Source organism: Carlito syrichta, unplaced genomic scaffold (assembly GCF_000164805.1).
Source record: "Carlito syrichta isolate Samal-C Ts95f unplaced genomic scaffold, Tarsius_syrichta-2.0.1 Scaffold257243, whole genome shotgun sequence".
Taxonomy (NCBI): Eukaryota; Metazoa; Chordata; class Mammalia; order Primates; family Tarsiidae; genus Carlito; species Carlito syrichta.
In genome coordinates this window covers 536,225-550,498 of record NW_007201339.1, presented here as the reverse complement: position 1 = coordinate 550,498, position 14,274 = coordinate 536,225, and the positions used below count along the sequence as shown (strand labels likewise).

At 45.0% G+C, this 14,274-nt stretch overlaps 1 protein-coding gene across 2 annotated transcripts in view; it reads right to left on the bottom strand.

Moving 5' to 3' along the window:
* Positions 1-5,632: 5,632 nt before the first annotated feature.
* FN3KRP (fructosamine 3 kinase related protein) overlaps positions 5,633-14,274 on the bottom strand; it is a 9,610-nt gene continuing 968 nt past the window's right edge. Inside the window, exons 2-6 of one of the 2 annotated variants that reach the window (XM_021709581.1) lie at positions 11,202-11,353; positions 10,404-10,495; positions 8,843-8,925; positions 7,136-7,267; positions 5,633-6,881 (exon numbers count right to left, since the gene is read on the bottom strand). In XM_021709581.1, coding sequence (XP_021565256.1) covers positions 6,543-6,881; positions 7,136-7,267; positions 8,843-8,925; positions 10,404-10,495; positions 11,202-11,353 — 798 coding nt within the window. In that variant the 3' untranslated portion in view covers positions 5,633-6,542. The remainder of the gene's footprint in view (positions 6,882-7,135; positions 7,268-8,842; positions 8,926-10,403; positions 10,496-11,201; positions 11,354-14,274) is intronic. The other variant, XM_008052124.2, reaches the window with a different exon arrangement.

The window sequence follows — 14,274 nt, the reverse complement described above, 5'->3', positions numbered from 1 at the left end:
GAAACCTGATTTTCTGGAGTCCCATTGATTGTCTTTTCCTACAGAGACTCAGGGGTCCTGCCGTCAAAGACCACAGACAGATTCAGAGGGACAAAGGCACTGGTAGCTGCCCCTCCCTGCAGACCTGACTCCACGAGGGGGTTGCAGTCATCTGGAGGTTCTTTAACTCCTGCATCTGGACCCAGACCCAGATGACTAGAACCTGGGCTCAGTGGTCACTGTCAAGCAGGATACATCCATGTGGCCTCTTGGTGTGACCTGGGCTTCTAAGAGTGAGCATCCCGAGAGCCAGACTTCCAGGAGAACTGGCAGAAGCCAGGGCCTTTTCTGACTTGGCCTCAGAAGCCAAACACCATCATTTCTACCTCCTATTGACTAGGAGTCTTCAAGGCCACAATCAATGCAAGAGGATTAGTATCTACCTCTTGACACGGGTAAGGAGTGGCAGGGTCACAGCAGGACATAGGGTGTGATGGGAGGATTGTTGTGGCCATCTGCAGAAAGTACCACTCTCTATCTTTTTTCTCTCAGTTTGAAGCCCACCCTGCCATTGCATCGAGAAAGGGTTCAAGACAGGTTAATGTAAACCCTTGCACATCTGTACTTTTTTTTTTCTTGAGTCAGGGTCTTACTCTGTTACTCAGTGTGGAGTGCAGTGACATGATCATGGCTCACCACAGCTTCCAACTCCTGCTTGAGAGATCCTTCTGCCTCAGTTTCCTGAGTAGCAGGAACTACAGGCCATGCCACCACGCTTGGCCAATTTTTTTATTTTTTTATTTTTATTTTTTTTAGAGATAAGGTCTTGCTATGTTGCCTAGGCTGGTCTTGAACTCCTGGATGCAAGCAATCCTCTATCCTCAGTCTCCCAAAGTACTGGAATTACAGGCATGAGCCACCATACCTGGCTGTACATTTTTTTAATTCCTGGTTTATTCCGGTTTGACTGAGTCTCCAATCCCAGGCTGGAGATCAGATCATGTTCTTTCAGAACTGAGAAGGCTCCATTGCTTGCCAGCTTGTTTTGATGTTGAGAAGTTTGAGACCATTTTGATTCTTCTTTGTATGGAAACTGTTCTCTCCCTGGAGGCTTTTAGGGTCTTCTCTGTGTCATCAGAGTCTGAAAATTCCCAGGGAAGTGTTTGGGGTGAGTCTACTATCATCCCCTGGACAGAACTGGTGGGTTACTTAAGGATGGAAACCTGGGTCCTCCAATCCTGAGACACTGTCTTTGGTTCTTTGTGACTTCCTCCCTCTGTTTTCTTGGTTCTCTCTTGGGATTCTAACTCTTTGGTCTAAAGTCTGTTATCTTCTCAAAGCTCTGTGTAATTTTCCTTCTCATTGCAGTCTATAATCATATGTTAAAGGTCACCTATAGAAGAACCATATACCTGCTCAGGTATCTCTGTGAGAACAGGTACATGAAGAAACAATATGCAGGGGCCAGGATAGGAAGTACTCTATTTTGGGGGCTAACAAAAGTTGTTCAAGATTCAGAGGTAGGACAGTTAAGTGATTCTAAGTTTCTTAAAATATCAGTAGGGTGAATTTTATGATGTATAAATAATACTGCTCAAAAATGATCTGTGTCTTAGAAAGATGATTTGGGGTACAGCATACAAGGTAAACTGGAGGGCAAAGTCCAGAAAGTAGGGAGAGGGATGGAGATTTCCCTGCAAGCAGATGGGGATGAGGAAAGAGGCCCTGGAACTGGAGAGGCCAGGACAGAGTGGTACAGGAGAGGGAGGAATATGACCAACTTGGTCAACAAATTTCAGCCCAGTTTCTGCTGCTGCTCCTTCCACCTATACCTCGTCCACTCCTTTCTGCCTTGGGACTACCTGAACCACTCTGTTAAGAAGGTAGCCTTCTGCTTGGGTTTGGCCAAGGGGAGCCCAAAAGGAGATGGAAAACAGAGAAGATAAGCTTCGGGTATTTGTTCCCTAACTTCCTGCCAGCAAGGTCACCTTGAGCTCTGTCCTCCATCAAGACCACACTTCAGACCTGAGTGGTAACAGACCCTCCGGCTAGGCACTGCTCTGTTCCTGGGGTTTCTTCACATACTGCCCACAACTTTGTCATGTCCCTTTGTCAAGCCCTCCATGATTCTTCCAACTTGAGGTCCTCCTCCAGCCTCTACCCCATCCACTCCTCTCCCCTGTGGGCGTGGCAAGATCACCTTGCATGTGCATCCCCAGGGGCCTGACCAGCCCCCCATGCCAGGCTCTGTGCCCCCATGCCAGGCTTTCCTGCATTTGGGCAGTGCAGGAAAAAGAATGATGGTACCATTCTTGGAAAAAGGAATGAGCCATAAAAGCAGGATTTTCTATTTAAGAACGTAGAAAAGCATGTCTTGGGTACACTGACATTAAAAGGATGCAGAATCAAATACTTTGGGGTAGAAGGCTCAACCTTGGTTATCTGAAGACTCACTTCTAGAAAGATTGATATCCTGACAGTTAGGTAATGAAATGTTTTGATATAGTACTCCCATTTCCAGTAAGAAATAACAAAGCTGCCCTGCCCTTGCAATCCCAGAGATGAAAACTGAGGGACCTAGCTGGGAGCTCAGGGCAATGGCCAGTTTTCTGGACTTTCTGCCCAAGGCCTCCTAGTGATGCTCCTGGCTGCCCTGAATGGAACAAATCTCTTCCAGCTGTTCCCTTACCAAGGAGTCTCGGGGCCATATCCAGAGCCCAATATTTCCTTATTTCAGATGTTAACACGCCACTCTGAGAGGACACAGCTCACAGCTGTCCCTTGAAACAATGCTTTCAATTCAAAATCTACACCCACATCCATCTCTTACAGCTCAGCCACCCCAGAAAACAGCATTAGCTTCATCATGGGAAAGCTCATCCTCAGATGATTTGTGTATTGTCTTTTTCTTGGAACAGAATAATCCACAAAAATAACTTGAATAGATCCAGGGGCCTTAGGACTGAAGCCTATGATCTTGGCAATCCCTCATAAAAACATATATATATTTTGCCACTGCACTCTAGCCTGGGTAACAGAGTAAGACCCAACTCAAAAAATTAATTAAATATATATACATACATTACATATATAAAATATGTATATTTTAATAATGAATACGGAATTAGGTACAAAAGTAGATATGCTAAGTGGCCGCCACACCTCTGTGACACTTTCACCCCATTTCTATTTGGGCTGTGCCTTCCCGAATGGCCTCTCACAAGATACAGCACTGCAAAAATGTCTAGAAGAAGGCATTAGCCGGGCTCAGTGGCTCAGCCTGTAATCCCGTGCCTTTGGAAGGCTGAGGTGAGTGGATTGCCTGAGCCCACGGATTCGAGACCCGCCTGGGCAACCTGGCAAGACCTCATCTCTACAATAAATCAAAAATTAGCCGGGCGTGGTAGCGCATGCCTGTAGTTCCAGCTACTTGGAAGGCTGAGGCGGAAGGATTGCTGGAGCCCAGCGGGTCCAGGCTGCAGTGGCCGGGAGCGGCCACTGCACTCCAGTCTGGGCGAAAGAGTGAGACTCCAACTCAAAAAAAAAAAAAGAAGAAGGCTGTCAAAGCCAGGCACAGTGGTTCACACCTGTAATCCCAGCATTTTGGGAGGCTGAGGTGAGAGAATTGCTTGAGCTCAAGAGTTCAAGACCAGCCTGGGCAGCATAGCAAGATCTCATCTCTGCCAAAAAATCCAAAAATTAGCTGGGCATTTTGGCATTCACCAGTAGTCCCAGCCACTCAGGACGCTGAGGTAGAAGAATCACCTGAGCCTAGAAGGTCAAGGCTGTGGTGAGCTGTGATCATGCCACTGTACTCCAGCGTAGGTGACAGAATGAGACCTCCTGACTCAAAAATAAAAATAATTTTAATTAAAAAAAGAAACAAAACGGTGGCTCAGCCTATAATCCCAGCATTTTGGGAGGCTGAGGTAAGTGGATTGCCTGAGCCCCATGGTGAAATCAAGACCAGCCCAAGCAATTTGATGAGACTTCATCTCTACAATAAATCAAAAATTAGCTGTGTGTGGTACCTGTAGTTCTGGATACTTGGAAGGCTGAGGTGGAAGGATTGCCTGAACCCAGCGGGTCGACGCTGGGTGGCCAGGAGTGTGCCACTGCACTCCAGCTGGGGTGACAGAGTAAGACACCAACTCAAAAAAAAAAAAAAAAAAAAAAGGAGCAGAATCCCATCACCTCTGGAGGACTAAAACGTCCTTCCTATCAACTGTCTAGAGAAACTTAAGTCCCAGTCCTCCTTACATATGCTCTTGTCCTGACATGGAATATGCACAACACCAAGCATCAAGCAGAATCCAGGGGCCATCACAAGGCAGGATCAGCCATCCCTGTGGCTGGCATAGCCCACACAGATTCTGTTGGGAGAAGGCATCCAGGCCATCCTCCTTGTTAGGCAGTCCAGTGTCCTATTAGCTCCTCCAGTGACCAACAGCCCAGAGAGGCTGCCTCATACTCTCCAAACCCAGCAGCAATGGAAGCTGAAGGCTGTTTGCCCCACCTTGACTCATGGTTCCCAAATACTGGTTTATGTGAAATACAGGAATATGAAACGGAGACTCTCTTAAGATCCTTGACGTCTGAACCAGTACATGTTCTATCCATTGTTTCTTTACCTGATAACTGTTCTGCCCCTACTTGATTAACCACAGGGGAGAAGAAAAACCCCTTCCTGTGCTTCCTAAATGGGTTCAGTTGTAGAATAATTCTGTCTGCAGAAGACCTCAGGTCTGGCAGCAGTCAAACCAACCCTCCTGGAAATCAAGTGTGTGTAACTCATAAAGATCTACCCAGGTGAGAAGTAAAGCAGTAGATGCCATCGTAATAATGCTGCTTCGTGGTATCACTTTCCTTATAAATAGTAATTAGTTTCTCCAGAGTCAGAGTAAACACTTAGCAAATGGTAATCCAGGAATTGCTAGATTTGAAACTCTGGCAACCACAAGTCATGGTTCTCTCTCTCGCCACAAAAACTAGAACTTGAAAGGAATTCAGTTCTGCTTCTGAATTCTGCTGAGGGTCCCTGACCTACAACATAGAAACAATAAGCAAACAAGAGAAAACATCAATCCAGCCTCTTTAGTCCAATTCAATGACATCACTGGCTGTTCTTCAAACACAGGTGTTTCCTAAGCCCTGAACCATACCTAATTTGGTCACCAAGTGGCTTTTCCCCCCAAATATAATTCTATAGTTACTTTCATTCTCTCTTTAATGTTTTCCAAACCTCACAGAGTGAACAAAAATAGCAGTTAAACTGTACCTCTAGTCAAATATTATAAAGAGTTCTTAGGCTACCCCTGCTGTTATTTTGAAGCTCTGTGCTATTTTTTTGTTTGAACAACAACAAAAAAAAGACAAAAATTCCTCTTTGGGGCTGGATGTGGTGACTCAAACCTGTAATCTTAGCACTTTGGGAGGCACAGGCAGGAGGATCACTTGAGGCCAGGAGTTCAAGACCAGCTTGGGTACCACAGTGAGATATCACCTCTACAAAAAAAATTTTTTTTCTTTTTGAACTGCTCCTTTAAGAAACAACAGTCGTACCTTTTTTGGTAACAATATATTATTAAAGTTTCTTGGCAAAAAACTAAGATAAACATTGAATTATAATAAATGAGGGAAATATAGTCTCATGCATGATTGAAACCACTGAAAGTTTATTCAAACTTTTACACAACAAGATTTATTAGCATCAATGGCATTCACAAAATATTTCTTATCACTACCATACTAAAGGAAGGAAAAATATTAGTTCAGTGTTTCTTTCATATGTTGCAAAGAAATGACAACTCAGCAAGCTTTAGAAAACGGCACACAAGATGAAGTAATAACAGGAGTAATTCAAGGCTCCTCAATTTACCCAAAGATACCCTAAGGTCAGCCGCTTGGTCACTCCCAGAATCAGCTTTCAGACCTGCTTAGCCTGTGGCCAGGCCCAGAGATAATGCAGGAAGAAAAGGGAATGTGCTCGGTTTTGGAATTGGTCATTGTAAGGAGCTTCTAGCAAGATGATTTCAAGTCTTACCCACCAAGAAGCACCATCACGCACAACTCAGAGATTCTCTGACACACAAGAGCAAGAAGGGGGAGATGGAAAGGTGTCCTTCAAACAATAGTACCCAGGCACACTGGCCACTTCCCTGCACACTAGACACCCTCCCCCATGTGCATGAGATCACTTCTGGTTTCTCTACCTTTGGAGAAGCAATGTGGCTCAAAGTCACCCATGTATCATAGGTCTCTCTGTTCACACCATATCTCTAGTATGGCTCTATCTGGTCATAAAGTCTAACAGAGTATATAACTTTAGGAAGACAAAACTTTTCCTCTGAGGAACTAGGTACCTTAGAAGGCTTGGAAATGAGCTACTGAGTTGATCTATAGCTACTCCAGCCATGAGAAAAACTGGGGAAGAATTGACCATAAAGAGGACTATGGAGAAAACAAGGGAAACTCGACCACAGCTCTGGCTGGAATCTAATGTACCCTAACCTTGAGGCCTCAGCACCTTCCTCAGAGGGGCCTCCCTCCAGAGGAAATCAAGTTCACTTGACGAGATTCCTCATGATGTTCAGGGAGGATCCTCTATACCCTGATCCAAAATGATTCCAGTGGTTCAAGTAGTGAAAGAGCTGGTACAACTTTAGGCGCTTCTCAAATCCTGGGGCCTTGGGGATTTTGCTGTGGTAGGCAGAGTAAAAGGAGCTACTAAAGCCCCCAAACATGCCAGCTATTCCCAGTTCATATTCCGAGTGGCCATAGAAAGAAGCCGGATCAAAAATGATAGGCCCAGAGGAATCCTCTGCTACATTTCCTCCCCAGAGGTCTCCATGGAGTAAAGCTGGGACAATCTCCAGATCACGGAACAGGTCAGGGATCTTTAACTGCAGGAAGGAAAATGAAGCCTCAGAAAAGTGATCAAGCATGAATGAGGGATGCAGATGTTTTCCTAAGGGCTGCTCCACATATCTGAGTAGCAGCACTGAGCTCAGGCATGGCTTGTCAGGCAGGGGTAGATAGAATACCACTAGGTACCCACTTCTGTCCAGAATCAGACATGGAGGTGATCACCTGCCTTGGCACCTCCCCCACATCAGGTGAGTGGGGTGTGTTGCAGGTGCTGGGTATGTAGTGGGGCTCTGCTCACCTGTAGAGCAGACCAAAGCTCAAGGGCCTCCCGGTCTCCAGACTCCTTCTCTATCATGTCCATCTGGGGCTGAATGCGCTGCCGGGCATAGAATATGACCCAGTCCTTCAGCCAGTCGTTCACCTGCACAGGTAACGGCAAAGGAGAAGGTAGAGTTCATTGGAAAATGCCAGGAGTGAAGGAGGACTCGAATGCCAGAATATTCCAAAGCAGAAAGGGCTGCTGGAACAGCATGTGGAAGCCATGGCAGTCATAAGAGGCTGAGAGATGACCAGGCAGGATGGAGTCTCATGGACATGCTAAGACCTTAGATCCTATCCCAAGGGCAGTGGGAAGGAAGGATCCACTCTACAGCCTTCCAAGAATAAAGTTCTAGGACAATTTTTTTGTTTAATTTTTCTATAAGGCAACATGGCTGCTAACAGTTTCTTTTAATTTATACTCACATTGGAACATAGAGGCCAGAGCTGACTAACCTTCCCTGACCTCGTGGTTCACTTCTGACTCCTGTCCAGCCATGGACAACCCCTCTCCAGAGAGTAATAATGTGAGAAGTCATGTGGAGCCCCATTCAAAAAGATCACTATGAGAGATGTCCAGAGCACATATGTGTATCATCCAAAAGGGAGGTGAGACAGATACACAAGAGTAGAGTAGCACATAGAACAGTACATGACGACAAGCAATAGAGTATCAGATATATGCACACATGCACAGTGATACATACACATGCGCATGCACATACATGTGCACACGTTGTACCTATACATCCATGCACATACACATACACATGAACATGTGAGCAGCGAGTACAGTCAGGAGAGAGAGGGGCGGAGCTGCCTGAAACAACCCTGGACAGGTTTCTGGACAATCTCCTACAACATTTCAAAATCTGTGTCCATTGCCCCCATGCCCACCAGGAAACCCCTGAAAGTATTCCAGATTGGCCAGTATACCCTTCCCAAGGAGCCATGCTGCTTTCCTCTGAGAGCAGAGCTGCTGCCCTATCCACTCTATATTTGCTAGGCATGAGGCAGATGCCCCCAGGCTGAAATTCTGAAGGGAGCCAACCATAAAATCATAAAACTAAAAGATACACAACTTGGTCATTATGCTACCTTTAAGAGTTTAGTGGGCCGGGCTCGGTGGCTCAGCCTGTAATCCCGCACTTTGGGAAGCCAAGGTGAGTGGATTGCCTGAGCCCACGGGTTCAAGACCCACCTGGGCAACTTGGCGAGACCTCATCTCTACAATAAAATAAAATAAAAATTAGCCGGGCGTGGTAGCATGCGCCTGTAGTTCCAGCTTCTTGGAAGGCTGAGGCGGAAGGATCACTGGAACCCAGCAGGCCGAGGCTGCGGTGGTCGGGAGCGGCCACTGCACTCCAGTCTGGGCGACAGAGTGAGACTCCAACTCAAAAAAAAAAAGAGTTTAGTGTATTTAAAATAAATGTTTTTAGAACGTTCTAAATTTTATCCACCTTGAAATCCTGACTTGCTGGTCCTTCTCTGCTTCCCCATGCCTACCTAGTAAATAAAGTGGGGAAAATGCATGTCAACCTCTTAAAAATTAGCAAAGAACAAAGAGTGCAAATAATTTTACTAAATCTCACAGAAAAAGAAAGAGGGTGTGCTTTGCCCCACTGTGTCTGAACAGCTGACCTGATTGTGAAATGGAAGCAAGTGCTATGTCACTTACCTGGGGAAGGTATCCACAGCACGTCACCACGTCAAACCCAAACTGGTCCACAAAGGGGCGTTCTGCCTGCCCACCTCCTTTCCCTTGCAAGCAAAAGAAAAAAAAAAAGAAAGACAACCAGTTAGTTCCCTGGCTCCATGATACCCCAGTTCCCATTCTCAGAACTTGTAAAGAGTCACCCTTACTCCTGACCTCAATGATCCTCTACCACCTTGTGTCCTCACCAGAGACAAACAAGGACCTGAGTCTCCACTAATCCATGTAACACCCAGAACAAGGCCTGTTCCAGATGACTTAATGATCAACTCCCAGAAGTGGCAACTGAAGAGAGGCCGGGGGGGGGGGGGGGAGGGGGTCAAAAAAAACCAAACCACCCTTAACCTGCCGGAAAGGATGGTTTTCAGTGCCATACTTAGTGCCATCGTGACAGATAAACTACTGTGCTCTGAGATGGTCTCAGTTCTTTGCAGTTTCCCCAATTCAAAGAAAATCCTAGTGGACTAAACTTCATGAGCTTTGAAGGGATAGGGCAGGCAGTCTGAGGGGATCTGTCAGTAGATTCTTACAGCACAGGGAGTCTGATGGGATCTGTCAGCAGATTCTCACAGAACAGGCAGCCTAAAGGAACCTGTCAGAAGAGTATCACAGGACAGGTAGTCAGATGATAACTGTCATTAGGTAATCAAGAACAGGTAGTCTAAGGGGACTTGCTCAGTAGATTCTCATAGGATGGGTAGTCTGAGGGGACCTGTCAGTAGATTCTCACAGGACAGGCAGTCTGAGGGAAACTGTCAGTGGATTCTCACAGGACAGGTTGTCTGAGAGAACTTGTCAATAGTCTCATAACACAGTCAGTCTGAAGGAAGCTGTCAATAGTTTCTTACAAGAAAGGATCTAAATGGAATCTGTCAGTAGATTCTCACAGGACAGGCAGTCTGATAGGATCTGTCTGTAGATCTCACAGCACAGGCAGTCTGATGGGATCTGTCTACAATATCTGTGTGCAGATTCTTGGTTATCTGTTTTGTGATTGTCAGCTAATCCACCTCGCATTTACCACATGGGCTACACGCAGATTATCAGCAGATTAAATCTGCTGATATACTGGAAAATTCCCTGGAAATACTGGAAAAGTCCCTCAATGTTAACATCACACTAAGCTCTAGAAAGGTCAAAAGTGAGGGCTGTGATTCTGAGCCTCGAGTATAATTGTTTTTAGAAGAAAAGACACAGTGCTAAAGGTCTTGATTTTTATGGAAAGCCAGAGAAACTCTGATTAGACTCTTCTGGGGAACGAGAGGCAAAAGCAACCATAATACTATGGGGTTTCAAGTCTGGCAAATATTTTCTGTCTTTCAAATGCATTTCCGGTACATCACACTAATCACATTCACTGTGTTCACTGCACTGCAAACATGCAGCCTCAGGGTTGACGTTCCTTTGCTTTAACATTAGTACACTTCTGACCCTACAGGACTGCAGCATAACTCCACTTTTATACCCATCAAGGCTGAATGTCCTCCTCTAGACAGGGTCCCCCTTGACCCACACAACACCATACCCACTATGCCAGCCTCCTTCAGGTGTCTCTCTCCAAGCTTCTTGTTGTCAAGGTGTAAGTCTGCTAGCTGGGATCCAAGCTTTGCAGCATGACTGTGAAACCAAAAGGCAGTAACTAAACAGATGACACACAAGCACCAGATATACAATTATCTGAAAGGTCTCGGGGCACATACAGTAGGTCAAATATTTTGAGGACAGAAAGTTGTGTTCTGGTGAAGCAAGAGGAAGATGAAGAGTCCTGATCATTGGATGGTCTTCTGGCTTCACCTGAGTTTGCAGCTGAGTCCCTCACCAGCATCTCACTTTGGGAGATTCCTCTCTTTTGCCTTTGGCTTGCAGAGAGCACATGCTACTCATTCTGCAGAACTCATGAGGCATGGCGTCATGGGTCCTTTATGTCACACACCTCAAAATTAGGTCCCCAGTTTTAAAAGCTTCGGTTATAAAAGAACCACTCGCCGGGCTCGGTGGCTCAGCCTGTAATCCCACGCCTTTGGGAGGCTGAGGTGAGTGGAATGCCTGAGCCCGCAGGTTCGAGACCCGCCTGGGCAACTTGGCGAGACCTCATCTCTACAATAAATAAAAAATTAGCCGGGTGTGGTAGCACACGCCTGTAGTTCCAGCTACTTGGAAGGCTGAGGCGGAAGGATCGCCAGAGCCCAGCAGGTCGAGGCTGTGGTGGCCAGGAGCGGCCACTGCACTCCAGTCTGGGTGACAGAGTGAGACTCCAACTCAAAAAAAAGAACCACTCAGTGGAAAAATAAAGTCAACCAGAAGGGATGGTGTCAAGACCTACCTGCTCAGATACCGCATGTCCAAATGCTCCATCACTAGCATACTACCACCTCCTGGGGCATCAAGAACCTTGATGGGCTTGGGCACTTTCACTGTGTTTGTTTTCAAGATGGCAGCTAAACTTGCCATCTCACCTTCAAACATTCTTCTGGCCTATCAGAAAAATAAAAGGAGGGTGAAATGAAGGGAGAGCAAGGTTACTTCTAGAAAGGATCTATGTAAACATGTTTTCCTTTAGCATGACAATTTCAAACCAAGGCTATTCTACTGAAGACTCCATTTCATGGACAGTTTTACAAAGGTGCTTATCAGTAGAGTATGCAGCTAAGTTCTGAAGTTGTACAGGAATGAAAGGGTTTGTACTTTCTAGTAATTGACTATATCTGTATGCTACATTGATCCAAAGGCTCTCTGGCAAGAGTAGAAGACTAGTACCATTCTATTAATCACCCAGCACAGCGACTGACTATGCATGTGGATTATCTCTCAATGTCCTCAGACAACACTTAAATCATAGCCTGTTCCATAGATGGAACACATGCTCACCTGCCCCTCAGGTGCAGGTGGCCCTCTGTGTGCATATGGCAGGAATCTAGGGTCACTTTTCACCTAAATGGTCTAGCAGGATCTATGCCACCTCTAACCTAGCACTAGAAACCATCTCATCTCAACCACCATTTCCATCTTAGTCCCCGGGACTACAGTGACTGTCCTCTAGTGAGTCTGCCTGCTCACCACACTGCAGTGATCCCTTAAGAGGAACATCCAACCCTGGCCACAGCCCAAGCTAGCTATCCTTCCTGCCTCCAGCACAACAACAGCCTGTCCACTACACACACACACACACACACACACACACACACACACACACACACTCCTTGTGTTTCTGTCTTTCAGTCTTCTTCGGCCTTCTTTTAGTTCTTCATGGGTCCTCTAACTCCTCCAGTCTCAAAGTCAGGTCACTTCTGCTTGGAACACTATCCCCTACCTTCTGCCAAATCAGTTTCTTCCTAGCCATCCTTCAGATTTCAACTGAGTATGTTGCAATTTCCCAAAGAAATCTTCCCTAACTTCCCATACTGGGTAATTCTTCCACTTTAAAATATCCTCTTCTTAAGAAAAAAAAAGGTGACTGAAGTACACTTTTTTAAAGCATCCAACTCAATAAATTCTCACAGCGTAACCATGGCCCAGATCAAGAGACCAGATATTTGAACTTGCAGAGATCAGAACCCTTTCTGAATTGACAAAAATAACATAGCATCTAACCCAATAAATTCTCACAACATAACCATAGCCCAGATCAAGAGACCAGATATTACTACAATCTAAAAACATCTCTTCTCCCCACTGGTCACTGTTCCCCAGCCCCCAAAGGTGGCCTCTACCCTGACCTCTGCCATCACAGACTTAGGTTATATGCTTTGTCATTATTCTACAGAGTCATATGGTCCCTGGGGTCTGGCTTCTCCATTCCACACTGCATTTGATATGTTGGTGTATAAACAGTAAGAGTTCATTTTCACTGCTGTACTATTCCACTGTGTGAATATTCTAAAGTGTACTCTGCCATTCTACTGCTGATGGACAACTGAGCTTCCAGTTTAGGACTACGACAAACAGTGATGCCATGGGCATTTTGCTTACTCTCATAGTTAATAATTCTGTGACCTTGGGCAAGTTACTTAAAGTCTTCCGTTTCCTCATCTATAAAACGGGATTAATAATAATACCAGTTTCACAGACCTGCTGTCATAATTAACTGAGTTAGTAGCTAACACGTAGTCCATAATAAACACTTTATAAATATTATTACTACCTTAGAGAGAGAAAGTGACTATGAAGGAGGATAAGAACTGTGTAAGCAGAATTTTCAAAGCATTGTCTTTAGAAAATAAAGGGAAAACATCTGAGTCCTGGCTATGCTTTTCTAGAGCACTGGTTGTGGAGAGTAAAGTAATGGGTAGTATTAAAAACAAAATACGGGGAGAGGTGAAGGAGGGTCTGTGAACCAAGCTAGAGGCCAAGGCTGCTTCATAGAAGTATCTTTGTTTCTAACTAAAGCTAAGAACATTGATATTCTAGAGTAGACCCAAAGTAAAATTAAGCATCAGTTCTACAAAAGATATAGAACTTAAGGGAGGATTATGAGAGAAAACCAATTATATAAGTATGCAAAAAGCAGATAAGAATGATCAGAAAGAAAAACAACTCAGACCAATCAACTCAAGCAGGCAGTAAGAAAGAAAACATAAGAGCAATCACGCAAAGTTCTCTAAGTCTAGAAGACAGTCTTACCTCCTAGAAAGTAAAGCACAAAAGAATCATACTTCCAATCCAACTAGCAAATGTTTATCCTATGGCTATACCTTTGCATAACACATAAGATATAGTCTAGAAAATGACATGTTGGAACTACCTACCAAATAACTAGAAGTAACTTAATATGAGCAAGATTAGCAAAAAGAAAATAGACTCTGAGGATAAAATAAGTAAATAAGAACTCAAAGAAATAGTGAAAAACAGTGTTCAAAAAGCTCTACTACGTGGTTTCATTTTAACAATGAAAATATTTGCTTTCCCTGTAACCAACACCAAGTTTTGAGTCACTACAAATACCAGTGAAGGTGGAAATACAGAGATGTGGAAAGTATAGACACCACTTAAAGGGAAAACAAAGAGAGAACCCTGCTGGAGAAGGGACATCATTGCTACATAAGTACTGCTTGGTGTAAATCAATGGAAGAGTAACTTCAAGGACAAAAAGTTAACAAATTCTTATAAAAGGAATGTACAAGATGACACATAGCTGATCTCTGTAGAACAGGGGTCCTCAACTACTGTGCTGCAGACTGGTACTGGTCTGTAGCCTGTTAGGAACCAGGCCACACAGCAGGAGGTGAGGGACCGAAAGCAGCGTCTGCTGTCAGATGAGCAGCAGCATTAGATCTTCATAGGCGCGTGAACACTATTGTGAAATGCGCGTGCAAGGGATCTAAGTTGCACACTCCTTATGAGAATCTAATGCCTGGTGATCTGAGGTGGCGCTGAGGCTTAACTGCACTTCCCCCCAT